Source organism: Typopeltis vanoorti, unplaced genomic scaffold (genome assembly GCF_054136105.1).
Source record: "Typopeltis vanoorti isolate ZY-2024b unplaced genomic scaffold, IOZ_Tvanoo_1.0 HiC_scaffold_82, whole genome shotgun sequence".
In the NCBI taxonomy this organism is placed as follows: domain Eukaryota; kingdom Metazoa; phylum Arthropoda; class Arachnida; order Uropygi; family Thelyphonidae; genus Typopeltis; species Typopeltis vanoorti.
Window position 1 is genome coordinate 91,831 of NW_028328225.1, and position 24,573 is coordinate 116,403.

The 24,573-nt window shown below is 34.6% G+C and overlaps 1 protein-coding gene across 1 annotated transcript in view; it reads left to right on the forward strand.

Annotated features, from left to right (window-relative positions):
• Positions 1-24,573, forward strand: part of LOC150092074 (uncharacterized) — a 117,063-nt gene that overhangs the window by 85,152 nt on the left and 7,338 nt on the right. Inside the window, exons 5-7 of the mRNA XM_090415330.1 lie at positions 8,814-8,870; positions 13,927-13,997; positions 23,911-23,976. Coding sequence (XP_090271456.1) covers positions 8,814-8,870; positions 13,927-13,997; positions 23,911-23,928 — 146 coding nt within the window. The 3' untranslated portion in view covers positions 23,929-23,976. The remainder of the gene's footprint in view (positions 1-8,813; positions 8,871-13,926; positions 13,998-23,910; positions 23,977-24,573) is intronic.

The window sequence follows — 24,573 nt, forward strand, 5'->3', positions numbered from 1 at the left end:
GGAATTAAATTCTTGACGGAGTTCCGATGTGTCTTTTATTAATTTGTGCTGCCTCTCAGTTAATGCGTTAATGCTGGTTTTAATGTCTTTTACCGTTTGTAAGACTTCTTCGACTTTTGAATTATTAAATTTAACAAACTCTTCATATTCGCTAATTTTTTTTGTTATTTCTTTATTCTGTTTATCAAATAGTTCTTGGAGATCTTCAAGATCTACCAAGCTGGCTTTTATATTTTCTAAACCTTTTTCTAGTAATAAATTAACGGAACTCAAATTATAAGACTCACCGGTGTTTCGTTGTCTGTTCAGTTCGTCCGATTCTGCCTCCGGCGTAATCAGTTGCGTCGTGGGTGGTGGCGTTTCTTTGTTCTCTCTACAGTTTAGGCACTTCCATTCTTCTCGTTTGGCATTGGATTTGCGTTGCCAGGTTTTTTCAGAAAGTCCGGAACATGTAAAGTGAAGATTCCTATGCATTTCCTGCAGGTTATGTAACATCCGTCGGACGGCAATTCCTTCTGACACTTGTTGCACTTCATGACTCTCCTTTCTTCCTCTGGACAGCTGCAAAGATGGCGACGTCCTTTGTTCTGTACTCGTTAGCAACCGCGGTGTACGCTTCAATTTTTTTTAGCACACTCAGATTTTGGATTCCACTTGGCCGATTTCGATGAATTATATGTTACTGTCTTCAGCGTGACAAGTAGAGTTTCTTTATGACACTTTTAAATTAAAAATAGGAGTCAGAACCACATTAAAACTATAAAAACGGGACGAGCGATACGCCATGCAACCCTTCGTATGCCTACACAGCGCCCTCTGTAATAATAATAATAATAATAATAATAATAATAATAATAATAATAACAATTTTTAACATTTTATTATTTCTCAGATAAATTACATGCATTACATGAAACAATTGTGCATAACAGACACTTGAACGTTCATAATGTTTTTTAAATAATAATAATAATAATAATAATAATAATAACAAAAACTTTTTTTATTTTGTAATTTTTTTAAATAACGTTCATAGTAATAATTTAAAATTATATTGTTCAGAGTTACATAAGTTGTATAATGTTGTAGTTTATTTTATTTTATTTTATTTTTCAAGTTTGAAAAGGTGTGATTATACAACACTATTTACACATACGCAATCAAAATATTATATTTCCTAATTTTCAAAAACATACAGTGTAAACTCATGATTTACATTTTTTATTATTTTTTTTATATTGCATACATTTGTTACAGTTATTATATACATTACATACTTTTATTTACATATGATGCGTTAGGTGCATTTGTTTACATATAATACATACATTACATATATTGGTTTACATGTAATACGTACATTACATGCATTTGGTTACATATGATACATCTTGGATGAAAAGTAATTTCTCTGCTTTCATCCTAGAAGCTTACATGCAAGCTTATCTGAAGATGACACCAGTTGGTTATAATTTATTGGGTTTGCCACGAAATCTATGATTGAGAAATCATATAATTATAAACACATAATCTTTATTCAAATGGTAATTTGTTTATCATGTCTGGGATGTAGAAGTTTCGTGTCACGTTTTGGTAGTGATTACTGTATTTATATGTGATATAATAAGTTGTCTGAAGTCTTGTCATGCGATATGTGTTTTTGACTGTCCTGTAGTGGGCATCGAAATAATGTTTTAGCAAAGTTGCATAAATATTGACATAAATGTCTTACTGTCAGTATTTTGTGTTCTGACATTGCAGTGTATATAAAGTCGTTGTTGTCTCTTTATTCCCAAAAGATCAGTTTTATGATTTTGTACTGTAACGAGATTAATCTATTCAGTTCGTACGGTGCATCGAAAGCATAGGTTGTTATAGCGTATCTTTGTATATTATGGAATAGTGCTAAGTATATTATTGTTTTTAGAGCATGTGAGAGCTATGTCTTTTAACCTGTAGAGTTTGCCACTTATTGTTCGGAGTTTGTTGTGTAGATGGTTTATGTGGCTATTCCAGTTCATATCTGCATCGAAGTAAATTCCAAGGTATCGTATTGTTTCAACCTGAGTGATTGTAGTGGTTTTGCTGTTCTCTGTGTGTTTTATGTTGGAAAGTGGATGTTGGATAGTTATATATTTGTAATCAACTGGTCGAGTCAGTGGGTTTCTGAATTCATTAATTTTGTCTTATCTGAGTTTAGGTGAGCATTTTCGTGAGCCATTCTGTGATCATATTTATGCCATGTTGCATATTTGCTTATGCTATGTTTGTGTTATTATGGATGGACATTATCGCTGTATCGTCTGCGTATTGGAATATCTTACCTTTGAGAGAAAGCTGATTAATATCGTGGGTGTAAATGTTGAATAGAGTTGGGGAGAGTGCAGCTCCCTGTGGCACTCCACAGGTTACTGGTAGCTCTCTACTTCGGTGTCCCGAAGTTGAGACCCGAATGATATTTTATTGTTTTAATATTTTATTATTTCTCAGATAAATTATATACATTATATGAAGACAATTATGCATAATAAATACTTTCTCGTACATAAAGTTTTTTTAAATAATAATAATAACAATAACTGTTTACAACATATATTATTATAATATTCATAATGATGATTATTACAGATATGTCTTTGCAATTTTACACTCTATATATACAATATCAATGGATATAATCACTCTATATTGCATACTTTTGTTACAGTTATTTCATGCATTACATACATTTGATTACATAGAATACATTACTTACATTTGTTTACATTGATACATACATTACATACTTTGGTTTACATGTGATACATCTTGGATGAGAACTAATTTCTCTGCTTTCATCCTTGAAGCTTATATGTAAGCTTATCTGAGGATGACACTAGTTCGTTATTATTAATAATTGTTTTTTTTTTTTTGCTGTGTTGGGTAGCTGCAAAATCTATGATTGAGAAATTCGCGCGCGTGCGCGCACTCACACACACACACACACACACACACACACACACACACACACACACACATACGCAATAACTAGGAATGTATTGATGCGTTGCTGAATAATAATAATAACAATAATAATAATAATAATATTATGACCCCCAATAGTAATAGTAATAATAATAATAATATATATATATATTTTTAAACATATTGAGTGACTTTATTTACAATAAAGATTATAAAGATTATGGTAGTTTGTCTTTTTTGAGTTGTGTGATTGCGTTTTTGAACGCATGGCTGAATGAGTTTGCTAGTTCCTCTTGGTTTGTGTCCTGACCGAAGCTTTTTGCAATAAAATCTTATGCTGAAGTTTTCTTTTTACGAGCTACTAATTCTTTGAGTGCAGCCCATGTTTGCTTCATGATGTCGTTATATTCCATGAATTTTTGGAAGTAGTAGTGTCTTTTTGCCCTACGAATTTTTGTTAGTTGATTTCTTGTGTTTTACTTAAGAAAGAAAGGTGAAAAAAATACTAAAAAACAAAAAAAAGAGTCAAGATGCACAAATCAAGTAAAAAATTTAACATTTGCATATATTACGGTAGGAAAGTAATGTGGAAAATAATTTTCCATGAAAAGGGGTTCACTCTCTTTGGTAATACCTTGCATTTGTTCTCCCAAACACCCTGTTTATGAAATTCATGAGCGATTATCATCAGGGCATGTTTGCCAATTTTATCTTTTAGAACCTTCTCATCAGGATACATATCAGCATTTTGCAAATTGCAGTGTAACATAATTAATAATATTCAATCTGCATGGTTCAGTATCTGGAAAAGTGCGTCAGCATAAACTCTCCACAGCATTGAATCCTTATATTTCTAATTAAAGACATCGGATTCGAATGAAAATAATAATGATATTAAACATAATATTAGATAATATAAAATATAATGATGTATTATAAAGTATGTGTATTTCAAAGCTTTTGATCTTACGTTTCTCTAACTCTTCCACTTCCTGCTTCTACCCTCATACTAACATTCTTCCTAATGAGGATTCTTTACTTAAAACTTTCTGTCTGTCTCTTTTCTTGCTAACTAACCCCAAGAGGAAGTCCTCCGTTCTCCCTGAAGCTATTAGAGTACTCGAGAGCTAGGAATGTTTCCGCCTCTTTCAACTACCCACTAATAGCTATAGTAGTGGGCAGCAGCGCCACTTGTATTAACCTCCTCTAGCATACATGTTACAATACCGTGATGTGGAGGGCAAGGGGAAATCACCACATTATATTCCCAAGAAAAACCAGCAATGGAAGTTAGAAATGAAGTCAAGATCGGAGACGGAGCCTTCACTGAAGGAGTCATGCCCGGCAGCAGAAGTAACCAGGCTTCTCAGGTCGACAGTCAACGAAATCCTGGTATTTATTCAAAAATTAAGACAACAAATAAGCTGAATATTGGAACATAGGATGCAAGAACACTGCTAGAACCAGGTAAAATAGCAAATGTGAAAAAAGAAATGGAAAGACTTGAAATAGACAATCTGTGCATTAGTCAGACTAAACCGGAGGGACAGGGTGATTTCTGGAGTGGTGAATTTCGGATAATATATTCAGGACAAAAGAAGAGCCAGTCAGGAGTTGCAATAATGCTTCATAAAACAGTTGGAAAGTTAATCACTACAATAATTAACCATAGTGACAGAATCATGGCGAGAAGCATTCAAAATAAACCAGTAAACCTCAATATTATAATGGTCTACATGCCAACACCACAACATAATGATGAAGAAATAGAAGAAATTTATGAACAAATAGAAGAAATCTGGAGCAGCTTTAAAGACAGAGACAATACAATAATAATGGAAGATTGGAATGCTATACTGGGAGAAGAGAGCAATGATAATGTTTCAGGAAGATTTGGTCTTGGACGTAGGAATGAAAGAAGAAACCAATTAATAGAATTTTGTACACAAAAACTGTTAGTTATTGTAAATATATTATTTAAAGTTCGAAAAAGAAGAAGATACACCTGGAAAGCACATGGGAATTCAAAGAGATATCAAATAGATTATATATTGGTCAAGAAAAGATACAGAAACTAAATAAAAAATTGTAAAAGCTATCCAGATGCCGACATTAGTAGTGACCATAACCTTGTCTTAATGAAAACAGAACTGAAACGTAGGAAACAAATCCAAAGATACAAACCAATAAGATGGAACCTTGAAAAATTAAAAAGTAAAGAATTAAAGGGAGCATACCAAGAAGCAACTGATCATAATATTCCAGAAAACTTAAATAGTCAGAATAATATTGAAAACCAATGGAATATGATTAAAGGGTTAATTACAAATTCATCAAATCGATTATTGAAAAATGCAGAAAAACAAAAAAGAAAACATTGGATAACAGATGAAATATTTGGCCTAATGGTTGAAAGAAGAAAACATAAAAATGCTGTTAAAGAAAAAGAAGATGTGGCCAAATACAAATACCTTAAAAATCAAATTATAAGATAACGTAGATAAGCCAAAAAAAGAATACCTAGAAGAACAGTGAAATAACATAGATGAATTATTTAAAAAAGAAAACATAGAGAAAGCCTATTAAGAAATTAACAAACTGACTTTCACATTTAATAAGAGCAGCAAAAACAATGCCATCAAAGATGAAAATAGAAAATTACTAATAGAATCTGAGGATATATTAATGGAATGGAAGAATGATCTTGAAAATCTTTATAATGGCGACGAACTTGATGTTGATATCAAAATAGAAAATCAAAATGAAGATAATCTTGGACCCCCCAATATAGCGAGAGGAATTTGATGATGCACTATATGAAATAAGTAAGGGAAAAGTCCAGGTGAAGCCAACATTCCTATAGAACCGCTACAAAATCTAGGTGATGACACAAAAATCTTACTCTACAATTAATAGCCCAAATAGAGGAGAAATACCAAAAGTTTATTAAATCAACCATAATACCAATACCAAAAAATACCAATACCAATAATGCAAACAAATGCAGCCAATATAGAACAATAGCTTTAGTCCCACATGTTAGCAAAATTCTGCTAAAAATTAGTCAAAATAGAATTTATTCAAAAATAGATTGTACATTGGATAAAGACCAATTTGGATTCAAAAAGAATAAAGGAACAAGACAGGCAATACTCTGTTTAAGAACAATAATAGAGAGAAGATTAGACCTTAGTCAAAATACTTACATTTGCTTCCTTGATTTAGAGAAAGCGTTTGATAAAGTAAACCAGCAAATACTCCTAAATTGTGTAACTAATATCAGCATAGATTTGTGGGAGAGAAAAATAATTTATCAAATTTACAGAAATCAAAATGGACGGATTAAAATCAATGATAAGGAGAAAATAATAAATATAAGGAGTGGAGTAAGACAAGGATGTAGACTTTCAGCACTTTTATTTAATTTATATATTGAAAAGGCCATTCAGGAAACGAAACTAATTTACGGTAAATAAAGGAGAACGAATATAAATAGCAATGTGGTGAATTTAAATCCAAATACAGTTGCACCCCAAGTTACTTATGTAATGCGTTTCGTAAACCTTGACTTATCTCATATTTTACGTAATTCGAATGTGTCAGATCATCGATCCAGTGAGACAACAATTTCTCCATCTCTGATATCAGGTCCAGCCTCTTCTTGGTAATAAGTATGCCCTTCAACGCTACCGCACCTTTCGTACTTTCAACAATAATGCGAACTTAATCCATTCACTGCGAACTATTGTATTCACTGTCGAATTAGGTCGATTTTTTTCGCGAGTTATTGTTGATAGAACATTCCCGCCTTCATACATAGGAATTATTCTCAAATTTAAAATTGTTACAAGCGCATTCGGTTTTGCGTTTCCATTCCATTTTAAAGGTAATAATAAAAAGTGACTGAGCTAACTGTGCGAGGCGTCTAATACTGTACTGCAATAAGGCTGTCAAAAACGCATCTGCGTAAAGCCGCAAACGTGTTCATACGCGTTAGTGGATTTATTAAGTAAACGCAAATTTACGTAAGTCGCGTGTTACATAACTCGGGGTGTATCGTACTACTAATAAAAACGATAAAATTAGAAATTGGGTTAAATATTTTTACTATTTTTTCTGAACCTCAGCACCTATAAATCTATAAGAATTAATTATTACTTCTCAGACAAATTTTCCATTGCAGGCCTGTGGAATCTGATGAAAGATATATTCAACTTTGCCTTGAACGTAATTCCCTAAGACTAGAATACGAACTTTTAAACCAGCAGCAACATAAAGAAGATCTCGTCATAAACGGTCTTCCAGAAACTGCGTCCACAGAAAATCTCAGAGACGTAGTTTTAAAGTTAGTCCACGAAATTGACATCCCCCTACAGCATAACGACATACAGACCGTACATCGGAATCCCTGCAAGAGCAGAAAGCAAGGATTAACATGAACACACAAGTCATAGTTCGTCTTACAAGCAAATCCACAAGAGAGAATCTCATGAAATCCAGCACACTGAAAAATCCAGTTGCCAGGTTGAACGCATCGGAAGCCATCACACCAATCTTCCTATCTTAGTATTTAACACCATTCAACTAGCATTTGTTGTACCAAGCGAGAAACGCGAAAACAGAAAAAAAATACCAATTTTTGTGTATCAGAGATGCTAAAATATTAGCATCGTTGTTCCACAACCTTCAAAGATTCACAATTGAATATTCACAATCAAAAGCTCGGAAGACACAGATAGGCTACCAAAGACAAACAAAAGACCCCTAAGTACATGACAAACACAAGAAAAAGTGAATATGAACATTAGACAGATGTAGTAACACCAGAATATATCAACAATTGTACTTTTCATTTGCTCGATGCATGGAATCAATACACAGTTTAATCGAATGGACTCTCCATCCTGCATATTAATAGCAAATGCATTCGAAAACATTGGTTGTTGAAACAGCAGTATCTAAAGAATTACACCGGTGTTATTCACATATGGGTACTAACAGAAGTGTCCGTTGTTAATGAAGAATAAACTGCCTTCGAAATTCTACACTAGGATATCAGCGACATAGATCCGGCCGAGAAACAAAAATCGAAGGGTGTAATATTAATATTTACTGAACATAATTTAATAGCAAAAGAAACTGTCTTTCAGTTTGAGCATTCTGTAACCCTTTGCATCTAAATTATTAATACCACCAATAGACAGCATCCCATAATACTAAATACTATTTACAGGCCACCAAACTTAAACGTGATATAATTTTCGCAGATCTCAATTGCTGGCTTTCACACCAAGAATTACGCTCAACGGAATAGTTAATGATAATCGGTGATATAAACATAAATATTGCAAAAGGAAACCAGAACATACTGTACGATACCTAGACACGCTAACCATGTATAATCTAATATCAGCCATAACATCATGTACTAGAGAAGGAATACTCGGGAATACTATATGATATACTATATCCGAGCCTCTTTCTTAGATTTCCGTGTTTCTGCGTATGGGGGATTTTTATCTCTTTTTTATCCCTTACTCTCAAAGGTGGGGGTTTCCTGTCACTGGCTGATACTTTCGTTTTATTTTGGTGAGGTAGAATTCTATACGTGTAATATTTTGTGCGGTGTAAAGAATAGTTTTCTAGTGTTGTTTCTTTATGCTGAGCTTTGGGTTTTGAGTGGGTGTGTTCTCCTAATATTTTCTTTGAAGGGAGGGCGGTAATTTTATTAGGACATACATTTTTGTTTGCTTATTTTAATGCTCAGTTTGATTGCATTTATATTTAGGATAAACAAAGATCATTATTGGGTTATGCAGTTCTTAAAGAAGATGCCTTTATTATTTCAGATACTCATTCAATTCCTGCGATTCTAAAGAAGATTCCTATTCGTTTTCTCGATATTGGTAAGCATGAAACTGAATTACAAGTTTTAATTATTTAATTTATGTTCATCTACTGGTGTTTGTTTGTGTGTGATTTCTTGGGGATTTAATCATTTTTCTATTGTAGCATCGAATGCCAGACAAAAATGGCACACTGGAAAATAAAGAATAAATTTCACATCAGACACAGGGTGAAGGAAACACATACTACACGCAGCACAGAATCATCAAATAGATATTTTCTACTCATTCTTCACGCGGGAAGGCATACAGAAATGACGTTTTGGAAAAGGAAACCGTTTACACACAAACAATATATTTAAAATAAACCACCAGACACAATTATGGAAACTGTCAACCAAGTAGGAAAAACGAAAATTTCAAATCTACTTACAAAACAAAAACAACGACAAATAAAAAAAAATAAAAAAAAACTCCAATACATCTTTAAAAAAAAGTAAAATAGAACAACGACCACCATTTGATTGCCGAAGTTAGACAATAAATGACACAGCCAAAAATAGAGAATCAAGTGGAAATCATCCACAAGATGAAAGAAACACACACACCACAGGAAACACAAAATCATCAAATAGACATATTTTACTCATTCTTCGCAATGGAAGACAAAGCGAAGTTACCTTTCCTGTGAGGGAAGTACCGTAATCCTGTTCACACAAACAATACATCTAAAATAAACCACCCGTCCCAACTACGGAAATTAACAACCAAGTAGAGGAAACAAAATTTTCAAATCTGCGTTGAAACGGAAAACTGCAACAATATATCTCTAAGAAAATAAAACCACAACCGACAAACAACAGACTCCCTTTCATGCAGTGGGAGCATGAAAACATCTACGAAAATTCTGACAATCAAACAGAGCAAAAGGAAATATTAAAATTTTTCCTCAAAACGAAACCTCAAGAAACAATACCGATTTAAAAAACCACGCCAACGCTGTCGAGAAACAGACATCATTGCGAGACACTGAAAAATTTATTCCTTCCGGCTAGAAAACAAAAATAAAAATATCCATATTTAATTTTATTTGAACTCTTTTGTGGAGAAACGTATCTTTTATACATGAACATATCGGTATTTTTAAAGAACCCATATGTTCTTAATTTATAATGTTACTGCACTAAAGATTAAAACAAAATACTGCATACATATTCACAGAAATCCTCCTTCATAAGCACTACAGTGAATGAGTAGTAAGAACAGATTTCAAATTTCAATTAGCCAGAACATTTCGATGTTTAAAGTTTATTTACTTGGTTATGCTATAAATTAAAGATGCCAAGAAATTATATTTATTTAAACCTTTATCCAAAAATAAGCAAACAAAGTTTGAAATTCAGTCGAGAACAAAGTCCATATACCTTTTATAAATCCGTGTTGCCGGCTATAGAGTATCGGATCCCTAACCATCCACTGTTGTGTTTATCTTTACCAACTTTTCCAATACTTTAAGAACCACTCTCGATATGTTAACTGGTCTGTAGTTCGCTTCCTCAGTCTTGCGGTCACCTTGATGCAATGGTGCTATCTTACTATCTTTCCGCTCAGTTAACTTGCCAGAGCTGACACACCTTCGTCAGAGGCAGTGCCAATTCTCTTGCAGATTCACGTAGTACACAGGCTGATATGCCATCCAGTCCTACTTGTTCGTGAGTATTCCCCGATGTGTTCCGGTCGTGGCATATACCAATAATCTTTGGTAAGAATATAAAAACAACCAATTTATATGCGTAGCTTGGAATAAAATTTTCTTTCACATGTTTGAGGAGATTTTCTTGTTGAAACATGTAGACAAAGCTACGGCAGTTCTGAAAAGCTGATCTAAAGAGGGAGAAATTGCCACGTAATGATGGGAAGGGAAGTAAATTACATTCTACACAGCTATCCACACAGTCGAAGCGATGTAGATTATTACGCTGTGTCTGTTTGTGGTTGTCTGTCTGTCTGTCTGTGTTCACTGGGCATCTACAGATGCCGTATGGTCACTCTGATGCTCGATGATGTTGCACACTAGGCTTCGCAATGTAGTCCTGTTGTTTGCCCTTCTGGCAGCCTCAACTCTCTGAAGATCAGTCACTCCACACACGCCATCCATCCATCCATCTCATTGATGGTCTACCCCTGCCTCTTTTTATAGGAACTTTACCTTGTATTACTATTCTAAGAAGCCCTCCTTCCATCCTTTCTATGTGTCCAAATTTTGGATAAAACTTGAAGCCAGTCAGTCAATCCAACACCTGTTTTTACTGTGGCTTCTTGCTCCTTATACAAGTTGGCTATCAACCTGATAGTGTGTTGAGGAAAATCCATTCTTTTCATTACTTCCCACTGTTTCACATGCTCAACACAATCAAAAACTTTAGAGTAGTCTAAGAAACACATTACCAGAGGAAGTCTGAATTCTTTATATTTTTCTATGATCTGTCTAAGGCAAAGGATCTGATCTCTGGTGCCCCTACCTTTCCTAAATCCTGCTTGTTCCCCGGGAATCTCTGCCTCAACTTTGGCCTCATTCCTATTTAGCATGATCTTTAATAAAATTTTGCTTGCATGAGATATCAAACTAATAGTTCTATAATTCCTGCATGCCTTCATATCACCTTTCTTGTTGGTATGAAAACTGACTTCTTCCAGTCTCTAGGCCATAATCCTGTCTCCCATATCCTTGTAATCAATCTATGAAACACTCTTATCCCTCCATCCCCTGTGGCCTTAATTAACTCTGCTGGGATTTCATCTGCACCTGGGGCCTTATTGAGGTTGAGCTGCTTAACTGCTCTTTCAACTTCATGCCTAAGTGGAGGAGGTTCCAAATCAAAATTTTCTTGGTGGGAGGGCTCCACATCATTTTCTTTATCCACTCTGCTGTATAGTTCCTCACAGTATTTTTTCCATCTGTTTTTGATTTCCAACTCTTCTGTTAGTAATGATCCATTTCTGTCTTTGATGACATTCAATTTACGCTTGAACTTGCGCTTTAAGTCACGAACTAAATAAAACATCCTTTTATAATTATGCCTTCTCATCTGGAACGCTGTTTCTTCACATTTATTAGTATAGAACTTTTCCTTATCCTGCTTGATGGCTCTTCTGATTTCTCTATGTAATCTCTTGTGTTCTTCGGTCCCTCTGTCTCTTTGTTTTTCCAACCGCCTTCTTTTGATTAGTTCCCATGTTGAGTCTGATATCCATGGGTCTCTTGGTTTTCTTATTGGGCTGAGATACGTCTTCACTGTATCCTGTGTTATCATCTTGACTCCTTCCCAAAGCATTTCTGGTGAGATTTCCTCATTGGTCTCCAAAAAATCATCCAGCCGAGTTGATGTTTCTTCTGTGAATCCACTAGGAGTTACTTGTTTGTGGTTGACGTTGTTTAGGTATGCGAGGTGGCAGAGTTTATTACGCTTTGTCTACGTTCGAGAAGTCTCATAATTTATTACTGTGTGCTTTCTTTCAGAAATCAGCTCATTTCAGACGAGGTAGTGTAGGTACCGAACCGTCCTCCTATTACTCTGTCTTCCAAGAAAATGCGAGTTCGGCTGCAGAAGAGCAAGAAAGAGAAATTCACAAAGCATTCAAATGTTATTTCTAATTCTAACTTCCGATCTGTCAACAGTCAGTGACTGTAGTACTTATGAAGGATTTTTTTTGTGTGTGAAACAAGTATGCATGATACTTGAGTGTTGTTTTCCTACTTTTCTAGGGACAAGAATCATTTTTTCACAATTCCGCGCGAGGATGTCTGTTTCTCGAGAGCGTTGGCGTGGTTTTTTAAACCTGTATTGTTTGTTGGTTTTCGTTTTGCGGATAAATTTTAACATTTCCTTTTGTTAAAATTTATTCTGTTTTAATCTGTTTGATCGTCAGAATTTTCGTAGTTGTTTCATGCTTCCACTGTATGAAAAGGAATCTGTTCTTTGCTAGTCGTCGTTTAATTTTATGCACATTAATAAAATAAAAAGAAACACTTATACAACATCAGCGTTAAGAATATTCAATTTTACATATAGAAAATTCATTAAGTCCTCAACAAATCAATGAGCGTCTACAACAACTAAACCATCTTCTGTAAGAAATGCAAAACTCAAGAAAGTTATTTGTTTATCCAAAATAGCAATGCAATCTAGATGAGCATTAAAATAAATAATCACAAATGTATGTAGAAACAAAATTTCCTAACCCTCCTATCCAAAAAAATATGTGGAGAACACACTCACTCAAAATCCAAACAAAAACATGCAGAAACAACACAAGAAAACTGACACCCAACTATTCTTTCACCGCACAAAATATTATACGAATAGAAATCTACATCACCGTCCCACAAAAATAGATTCACCTGCCCGTGAGAGGGAACCTCTCGAGTCTTAGTGATACACAAACCATCCCCGGTCTCCACATACGAATGGGGAAAGACCCTTGAGGGAAACAAACATCTAACTTTCCACTACTTCTACCTACACTCTCCCCTCACCCCTCCGCAACATCCCGTTTCCCCCACGCCAGCCGATTCGATACATTAGGGCTACTGATCCGTCAAGCTCTCTCTTCGTATCCCACTTCACCCTTCCCCCTCCCTATACACTTCATAGAACAGATGTTATCTGGCCCTCCTTATATCGTTAAGGGATCGTAAATTATATTCGAATTATCCCCATATCTTCGCAACCAGATTGCCATTAAATATTCTCAACAAAGGCATTGAACATTGAAAGACTCATGTTCTTAAGAGACTGGATGATGACTGTCAGACACAAGAGATCCAACTAACTAATGTCCCTCTGCGAAACTTTCAAACCACTCAGCTATAGACAGGTCAGACAGTGTTTATACATCTCATAATCATCAACTTATAAAGAATTATAAGGTTGCTACTCTTCTATTTATAGGGCATAAAATATTTTATCTTGCCAGAAAAAAATGAAATTTCTCTGGTAGTTAATATCTTTGGATAATGATATCATCTTACTGAATATCATAATTACACCATCTAACAAATCGACTTATATTGTACTGAAGTATTGCTATAATTTTGATCTTAAATTTCTCTTAGGAGATATCTGCGTTTCAAAAAAAAGAACTTGTCCCTGTGCTAAAGGTCTGACATGCATTGAAGGTGCAGAGGTAAGTAAATTAGTACTTAAGTAGTATTCGACTGAGATGACGTTTTATAATTTAATAGATTTCATCATGAATATAAAACATCTTTCTTTCGTTTACAATTAGAGTTGAACATATTTATTAGAATTGTGAATCTGTTATAGGTATTATTATTTATTACTTGGCAATAAATGGTAAATAAAGTATATTTCGGAAATTTATGGAGACAACTACCGTGTTTGAGTAAAACTTTAGTTTAATATAAACCAAAATGCACATTCGACTTTATATCAAAGTCAACGTCTGGAGCATATATAAAATATACAGAGAAACAAGCTGCACTACAATCTGCATGATTTGTTAAAGTTACTGACCAACCGTGTATATATATATATGAAAAAATTGAATTACTAGAACCGAGATTTAAGTAAAAAGGTTTTAATATAAACACACTACTAGTTTCGGCCTGTAACAGCCTTCTTCATGTGACATTATGAAAGAAAAAACACTAAACATTGAGGGTTAAAAGACTATGAACAACATAGACAGTCTTTATACATAATTAGCATGAAAACGTTGTAGTTGTATTTGAAGCTGTTCTTTCATTTGTTGCATTGTTGGGAGAGTGCGTGCTCGCAGCATCACGTGAACGCCAGTACATGATTACAGCTGAATCACTATCTGGGAGGTTGTAGCTTAAGTTGTTATTTAGATGAACAGGATTGAAGATGATTTCTCTAGATTCTACAATTTTTCTCTCTATTTCGTCACTGCAACGGAAGATTTTAGTAGATTTTTCCCAGCAGACTTTGTGACTTTGGTTATCATCATTTGGATTAGCCGAGAAAAGGATATGACTTGATAATGCACTCGCTCGCTGTCTCTTGTAAGTAATGTCCCTCATGTGTTCTTCCATACGCATTTCGACAGATTTGTCTGTCTGCCCGAAATAAGGAATATCGCAGTCACATAATATTTTATATATACCAGAGTATTTGAGGTGATGATGACAAGGTTTTGGGTGGCTAATTAAGGAACGGATCTTTGGAAGTGGAGTGAACAAGGTTCTGATATTGTATTTTTTTAGAACTTTTGCTAATTTATGTGAACCAGTACTTATGTAAGGAATAGATATATTGCTTTAGAATCTATTTGTTTCTTCTGAGTGATGTCTAGGAGGATTAAGAAGGAATTTGTTAATGATTTTCTTTGAATATCCATTAACTTCGAAAGTAGTTTTCAGATGGTTTATTTCTGTACGCAGTTCATTTGGATCATCAAGAAGAGAACGAGCTCTAAGTCCCAAGGTGGAAATTATTCCAAGCTTATGAGGAGGGAAATGATGGGATTGACTGTGCAGATATCTCTTGGTATGTGTAGGCTTTCTATATATCGATATTTTTAGTTTACCAGAAGAGCGAATCAGTTTGACATCAAGAAAAGGCAAGGAATTATCCCTTTCAAGCTCGGCAGCAAACTTAATACTTTGATGTCGGCTTTTGAGATGTTCGAGGAAAACCATAAGGGATTAATGTCCGTGGCTCCAAACAATGAAGACATCATCCACATAATGTTTCCAACCATTAGGTGTTAAAATAAAGGAAGAGATAGCCTTGGTTTCAAAATCTTCTAAGTAAATATTTGCGAGTACAGGGGATAAAGGATTACCCATAGCCAGTCCATGATTTTGTTTGTATATATTATCTTGAAATTTGAAGTAACCGGACCTGATGCAATGTGTAAGCAAGGCTAACGTTTTTTTTTTTTGGATAACTTTGCCTTGAGTAATGTTACGACTTAATCTGTTGGGACATTAGTGAACAAAGAAGTTATGTCCAAGCTAGCCATGATGTCATTTTCATCAACTATAATATCCTTGATGTATGTAACAAATTCTGTAGTGTTCTTGATAAAGGATGGTGACTTCCCTGAAAAACTTTTGAGGTATTTAGCAAGAAGTCACCATCCTTTATCATCGATGTTTTTCATGGTGTAGTTGAACTGTGTTATTAATGTGAGCCAGTGTTTTTTTATACTTCTTATGTTTATATGTACGATAATGAAGTTGGTATTGGTGGAAATGTTGTCTGATCATTTCTTCAAAGAGTCAAAGACCTTGAAGTTTATGTTGTCTGACTGGATATGTTGGCCTATGTTTGAGATCTCCATTATATAGTTTTTATGTGATTTCTAATCTTGTTCTTAAAGATGTGAAGGTTTAGTGTTTTATATTGGTAGGCTGTGTAAGTCGGATTCACTTGTAATTATGTATACTCGAGTGTTTTAATTCTCTCTCAAAAATATCTGTGAATCCTTAGCCCACAGGAACTTGTAGTTTTTCTCTGTTTTTGTGTCCCTTGCTTGGTAAAATATTTTTGAAGTATGTAGTCCAGTGTCCGCTATAATAATAATAATAATAATAAATAATAATAATAATAATAATAATAATAATAAATTTGTTGAAGTCAGGCTCATCGGAAGACTGGATGATATCTGATCGCACTTTTCTCTTCATGAAAGATAAGGATAAGTGTGCAGATCCAAATAACTATCGTCCAATAACATGCCTCCCGACTATGCTTAAGCTGTTGACTGCAATTATAGCAAATTTCATATACTACTTCTTATCAGATAATCAGATTTATCGGATTGAACAAAAAGGCAATTTTAAAAAATCTGGAAGAACAAAAGACCAAATCCTTATTAATAAAATGATTCTCAGAAAGTCAAAAAGACGAAAAACTAATTTAAACATGGTATGGATAGACTTCAAGAGAGCATTCGATTCCCTCCCACACTCCTGGATCCTAATATCACTAAAAATAATCCGCTATAATAATAAATAATAATCAAAAATATATGATAGTTTCTGGCTACTGCTATGAAATCATGGAAAACAACATTAATAGTGATTAATGAACGATTTGGAATATCAGCATTAAACGTGGAATTTTCCAAGGCGATTCCTTGTCACCATGGCTCTTCAACATTTCTTTGATACCTTTATCTATGATTCTGAAGAAAACAAAACTTCGATATGAAATTCCTAAATATAATATTAAAATTTCCCATCTGTTGTGTATGGATAACTTGAATCTATATGGAAAATCGGCCCAGCAAATAGACTTTTACTGAACACAGTTCGTATTTTCAGACAGGACATCTAAATGGAATTTGGTTTAGATAAATGCGCAATTTTATCTAATAAACGAGGAAAAATTAATGACACTAGCGATTTTAACTTTGATAAAGAGAAATATATAAAAGCAATTTCAGCTGGCGAACACTATAAATACTTAGGAATATTAGAAGCCAATGACATTCTCCACTCGCACGTTAAACAACAGGCAGCATGAGAATACATTAAAAGAGTTAGAAATATTCTGGAAACAAAACGAAATGTATTAAACACAATTAGAGCAATGTATTCTTGGGCTATACCAGTGATTCGATACAGAGCTGGCATAATACTTTGGACAAAAAAAGACCTGGACAAACTACACCGCAAAATTAGAAAACTAACGACTATGCATAACGAATTACATCCACCAAGTGATGTTGACTGGTTGTACCTACCGAAGAGAATAGGTGGACAGCGTCCACTGCAAGTGAGACAGACTGTGGAAGAAGAAGAAATTGGTTTAAGAAATTACATCAACAATAGCTCTGAGCCAATGCTTCAAGCAATTACACAAGAGAGCCTTCTAAAAGCAACAGGAAACAAATCCGATTACAAAAAAAACAACAAAATATCCGATATGTGCGCTGGAAAAATAAACCCTTGCATCGCCAATTTCTTCGAGATATTGAAGACAAAATTGACGTTAACAAGACACGGCAATGGATACAACACGGATACATTAAAAAAGAAACAGAAGGATTTATTCTGGCAGCTCAAGAACAGGCATTACAAACTAATGCAATCAAAGCAAAAATTTTGAACATCAATAATAACAGCAAATGCAGATTATGCGATCAGAAAGATAAGACTGTAGAACATCTAATCAGTGCCTGCAGCAAAATATCTCAAACTGACTATAAATACCGCCATGATCAAGTGGCCAAAATAGTTCATTGGCATGTTGCAACAAATATCGCTTTCCTACTTCTGATAACTGGTGGCAGCATAAAATACAGACTGTATTGGAAAACGAAACAGCAAAAATTCTCTGGACTTTAGAATACAAACTGATAGACATTTGGAACACAATAGACCTCACATCACAATTATCGAACATCGACAGGTTTGGATTATCGATATTGCAGTACCCAGTGATAACAACATTAACAACAAACAACTGGAAAAAATTACTAAATATTGAGATCTGGCAACCGAAGTTGGTCGACTGTGGCTTAAACACACCAAAGTCATCCCAATAGTTATCGGTGCACTTGGTGCAACTTCAAAGAAGCTCTCCAACTATTTACAGCAATTAAAAATCAATGAAGTGACCTCATATGACCTACAAAAAACAGCATTACTTGGAACAGTTCATATTTTACGACGCTATCTGACGGGCTATTCTTAGATTCTTAGGTAGAATCTGAATTGTTCTGAATCACCATATTTTTATTTATATGATATCTTGTTTTGACTGTGTATCAATTATGTGAATAAAATAATAATAATAATAATAATAATAATAATAATAATAATAATAATAATAATAATAATAATATTATTATTATTATTATTATTATTATTATTATTATTATTATTATTATTATTATTATTATAGTCATATCTGTGCTTTTGAAGGAATACAGTAAAAGATCAATAATTGTTGAACAGCAATAAAGCTATTTTGTAACCAAGGTATCAACGAATCTGGAGATTTGAAGAGGATTACCTTTTTGTTCGTTTTTAAATGGTTGAAGAACTACCTGATGATTTTCAGAAGTATTCTAAGTATTCCTTAAAAAACAATGTTGAGTTACTTCACGGGTTCATTTTGTGACCTTAATTAGAACAAATAAATTATAATAAGAGCTAGAAAATAAAGAAAGAATGAAAACAATATTAAAAAAACAACAAGTACAAGTATCAAGTACAAAATTTAATATTTGCATATTTTACGATAGGAAACTAAATTGGAAAATAATTTACATGAAAATGAGTTCTCGTTTCTTTCGTAGTATCTTGCATTTGTTCTCCCAAACATCCTATTCATGAAATTCATGAGCGATTACCATCAAGACATGTTTGCCAATTTTATCTTTTTGAACCTTCCCATCAGAATACATATCAGCTTTTTGCAAATTGCAGTGTAACATAATTAATAATATTCAATCTCCATGATTCAGTCACTGGCAAACTATATCAGCATAAATTCTTGCTAACATTGAATTCTTACATTGATAATTAAAGACACTTACGTCAAATAATAATAGTAATTATAATGATAATTATAATTATTATACTCATTTATCCTCCTATTTCTCAAACGAATGGTTGGTGTGGTAAAATTGGTTTCTTTATCTGGTTCCAATTGCTTCCTCATCTGGTTACGTGTTTTGTGTCTGTAGATATGTGAATTTGAGAAACTGGTTTTAGAATTCAAACACCCAAGTTTCTGAGAGCAAAACCCTTCCATCCCCATATGAGTGTGGCTAACTGGCCATGCGTTGAAGGGGACTGATAAAAATTCATACCTTTACGCAAAGGATTAAATCGTGTCTTCCTAAATAAAGCCATTCATTTATACCAACGGAACTACGGAGGCACCTTTATTATTATTAATAACAGGAGGGCACTGTGTAGGCATACGAATGAGCATTCGGTGATATCGCTGCGTCCGTTCTTACAGTTTTAAAGTGGTTCTAACTCCTCTTTTCAATTTAAGAGTGATGCAAAGTAATTCTGCATATCAAACCGAAGACAGCGATGTATGATTCATCGAAATCTGCTGAGTAAAATACAAATTTTGAATTGCTTAAAATCGAACACCGGGTGGACGGAGTTCACCAACGAGCGACGATCGAGGGATGTCACCATTTTTACAATCACACCACCGTTGCTCAAGAGAAGAAAGGTGAGCCATGAAGTGTAAAAAATGCCTGAAGGATTATCAATGTTTCTACATTTTTCTGCATTTTCTACTGGTTCTATGATTTCCATCAGAAATCATAGAACCAGTAGAAAATGCCTTGCGAATCTTCACTTTACGTGCACCGGCCTTTTAGAAACATCCCGGCAAAGTAAATCCAATGCAATATTCGAGGAATGGAATTGTTTATGCTGCAGGGAGAACAAAGAAACACTGCCGCCCATGGTAGGATAAAAAGTAACAATGAAGCTGATTATGTCGAAGTCAGAATTAGACGATGAACGGAACAGGCAAATAATACAGGTAAATCCCATGATTTGAACTAGAAAACGATTTCGAAACTATAAAAGCCAGCTTAGCAGATCTTGTCCAAGAACAGTTTGATAAGCAGAACGAAGAAGTAACAAAAAACTTATCGAGGATGTGGATTGTGTTAAATATAATAATTTATCAATCGAAGAAGTCTTGCAATAAGTAAAAGATATCAAAATTAGTGTTAATGTTCTAACTGACAGGAAACATAACACAGGCCTGCAAAATTCGAGTCATGAAAAGGTGTCTGGAAACTATTAGCTATTTGTGGTTTATTTTTGACTGCTGATTTCAAATATCTCTTCCACTTTTTTCTATCACAGAAGGATTTTTCACAAAATTTATATCAAAATTACAGTAAAATAACTTTACAACGCATTATATTAAGTAAAATAACGTATTTAAAATTTTCGGTAAACATTTTTGGAATAAAAGTTTAGGAAAAAATTTAAATAAAGTAATTAAAGATTCAACTTTTGTAGATGCTTTATATTTCATTGTGGTGTCTTTTTCGTTTACCTTCAAAGCTTCCTTTTGAACTTTTTCAAAAAATTTTACTGAAATTCTTTTCCGGGGTTATCTTTGTGCAAGTTGACATTCGACCTGCCCTGATTGCTGTTTTCCACCTTCCTTGATGTATTGGTGGAATTGCTCTCCTTGCTCTTCGCTGACAATTTCCAGATTCTCAGGAAAGTAGTCCAAATGAGAGTTGAGAAAGTGAACTTTTAATCTCAGGGAGCATCTTAAATCCTTGAATTTCTGTAGCATGTCTTCCACAATAATTTTATAGTTGGGGTCCTTGTGATTTCCTAAACATTTCTTCACCACCTCTTTCAAAGCTTTCCACGCTCCGTTTTGAATAGTTTCCATTTTTCTTCAAACAGTTTATCCTTCATAAGTTCCCTTATGTCCGTACCGATAATAATACCTTCTTTCAATGTTGCTGTAGATAATCCCTTAAATTTTGCAGAGTTGTATGTAAAACCCTTTCCTTCTTTCGACAAAGCCTTGAAAAATTGCTTTTTATCCCAGCTTAATGTGAAGCAATGGGTAAAAGGACTTTTTCCCGGGCGACCAAAGTTTCATGTAACACATTTTTACTTCCAGGTTCTCATGTGACTCTTTCTGTCCATTCCTTCTTGATCCAATGTTGCTCTCGATCTCGGCTGTCCCACGCGCACAAAAAAGCAGAGGTATTTGGTTCATCCTCTTTGTTAGGTGAATTTTTCCAATCTCTGGAAGCCATTACAAACACCTCTTATAACACTGTTAAACGAATGACAACAAAACATTAAAAATTCTCGCAAATACATGAAATTAAATCTTCACAGTAACTTCGAAAATATGCCACCGTTCAGAGATATGATAACCTTAGTAGTCAAGAAGTAAAGTTCAACTAAAGAATCACACAAGAAAATGTATGTGTCTGTGACGACAACAGGAAAGTTTTCCGTTGTCTTGGCGAATCAGATTCAATGTAGCCACCTGCACTTCTATCTGCATTGTTCTCTCCCTCTCCTATCTTAAGAATGAGAAGTTTCGTGGAAATTTCTTTATTTACTATAAAACGGAACTTCAAAAAAGTACTTACACAACTAATTAACTGTAAATAAAGAGAACAAAAATAATTACCATTGCGCTGAGTTTAAATCTAAATACAGTTGCATATGCATTTCTTACATACTCATCAATGTGAGCCCCTGCGAAATTATTTGTTATGTTATTTATGTTATGTAAGGATATGTTCCTTGCACTATAGTATAATAAGACAATTGTTACGAATTGTTATGTTAATATGTTAATTGTGTTAATTATAATTATTCAGGGTAGAACTCAAAAAAAGGATATTGGACAGATAATGAGACCGGAACAGACCAATATGGTTTATACCCGTAATTAGTGTTATGATGATGATGAATTATTATTATTATTACGTGACACATCCATGGAGTCCAGACTCATTGAGGGAAGGCACCTACTCTACAACTCTTCATCTCATCCGACTACACCATCGCTATCTACTGCCCACCACCACCATTAGTTTTTCCACAGACAATCAAAAACATTCATGCACACGGTGGGATTCGAACCCGCAGCCTTTTGGCTGGAGAGCAGATACACTAACCACTAGGCCAACCAGGAATATAGAAATTTAGAATATAGAAACGACTAATTTATATCAGTAGCTTGGAATAAAATTTTCTTTCCATGTTTGAGGGAATTTTCTTGTTGAAACATGTAGACAAAGCTACGGTAAATGTGAAAAGCTGATCCAAAGTGGAATAGAGAGAGAGATTGCTATGTAATGCGGGAGGGGGGAACTAAATTACATTCTACAGAGCCATCGACACAATTGAGATGACGTAGTGTATTACACCGTGTCTATTTTTAAAGTGACGTAGTTTATTATACTTTGTTTTCTTATGTGGAGTGAGGTACTTTATATAGTTCATACAGTTACAATGTATGTACGTTTGAGAAGTCACATAATTTATTACTCTGTCCTCACTTTCAGAAATCTCCTACCAGCTGAGTATCCTATAATGCAAGGAACATATTCTTACAGACATGTATAATGCTATGCATTATGGGAAGGGCCACTTCCATGCCCGGTTTCAATACATTAATGAATGAAGGCTCGAATAAAGCAAGTGATCCCCCAGATCACTAAACACAGTGAGAGGGATCCGAAGGATCATTTTACTCAGCGATGGTTGCACTCAGTGACAGGCTCACCCTGCCACGGAAAGGATCCCTCAGCGGTGGCTCTGCCGAATGGAAGACTCAACCTATCCCAGAGCAGAGTCATAATCTCAGCGATGGCCCCACTCAGAGACAGACAGACACCTTCCCCTGAGCCGAGCCGCTCATCGACCACTTCAACACTGGGAAAAGTGTTGAAGTGGTGATGCTTGAACTTCCAGACTGGGGAAAAACTCTTGGGGGCAACGAATATCTACCTTTCCACCACTTACACACCCACTCTCCCCTCCCCTCCGTTACTTACCTTTTCTCCAGGCCTGCTGGTTCGATACAAGAGAGCTACTAATACGTCACGCTCTCTCTTCCTAGCCCACCTCACCCCTACCCCTCCCTGTACACTTCTTCGAACAGATATCAGTTGGCCCTCCTTATACCCTTAAGGGATCGTAAATTATATTCGAATTATCCCATATCTTCTCATCCAGATTGCCATTAAACATTCTCGAACAAAGGCACTGACCATTGAAAGACTCGTGTTCTTTAGAGACTGGATGATGATGAACTGTCAGACACTAGAGATCCAACTAACTAATGTCCCTCTGCGAAACTTTCAAAACCCTCAGTTATAGAGAGGTCATACAGTGTTTACAAATCTCATGATCAACAAATTATAAAGATTTATAAGGTTGCTATTCTTCTGTTTATAGGGCATGAAATATTGTAATCTTGCCAGAGAGAGAAAACGAAATTTCTCTGGTAGTTAATATCTTTAGATAATGATATCATCTTACTGAATGTCATAATTACACCATCTAACAAATCGTCTTACATCGTACTGAAGTAATGCTATAATTTTTATCTTAAATTTCTCTTAGGAGACGGCTGTAATTTAGGAGAAGAAAGATTTTGTCCCTGGTCTGACATGCACTGAAGATGCAGGGGTAAGTAAAATAGTAATTAAGTGGTATTGAACTGAGATGACTTTCTATAATTTAATAGATTTCTTCATAAATATACCACATCTTTGTTTCATTTCTAATTAGAGCTAAACAAATTTATTAGAATTGTGAATCTCTTATAGGTATTACTTTTTATTACTTGTTAATAAATGGTAAATAAAGTGAATAGCAAATTCAGATTTGGAAGTTATATATATATATAGATATATATACTGAGGGACATTTAAATGAGAAAAAAGAAAATTAAGCAGCACAATAAGGGAAAAACAAATCACGGAATCAGGTAAGTCAGAAAATAACGGAAATCAGGTAATAAACATTGAACTCACTGTTTACCTCCTCACTAGGTGAAGAAACTCAGGTGTATGAGAAAGAAATATTGCAGATGTTACACAATCTGAATAATAATTCAGCAATAGGGACTGATGGGATATCAGCGCGAGTGCTAAAAGATTGTTCAGCTGAACTGGTCAGCATGCATAATATGAGTCTCGTAACAGGGAAATTCCGCAGGAATGGAAGGAATGTATGGTAATTCCATTCCACAAGGATTGTGTAAAGACCGACGTATCCAACTAT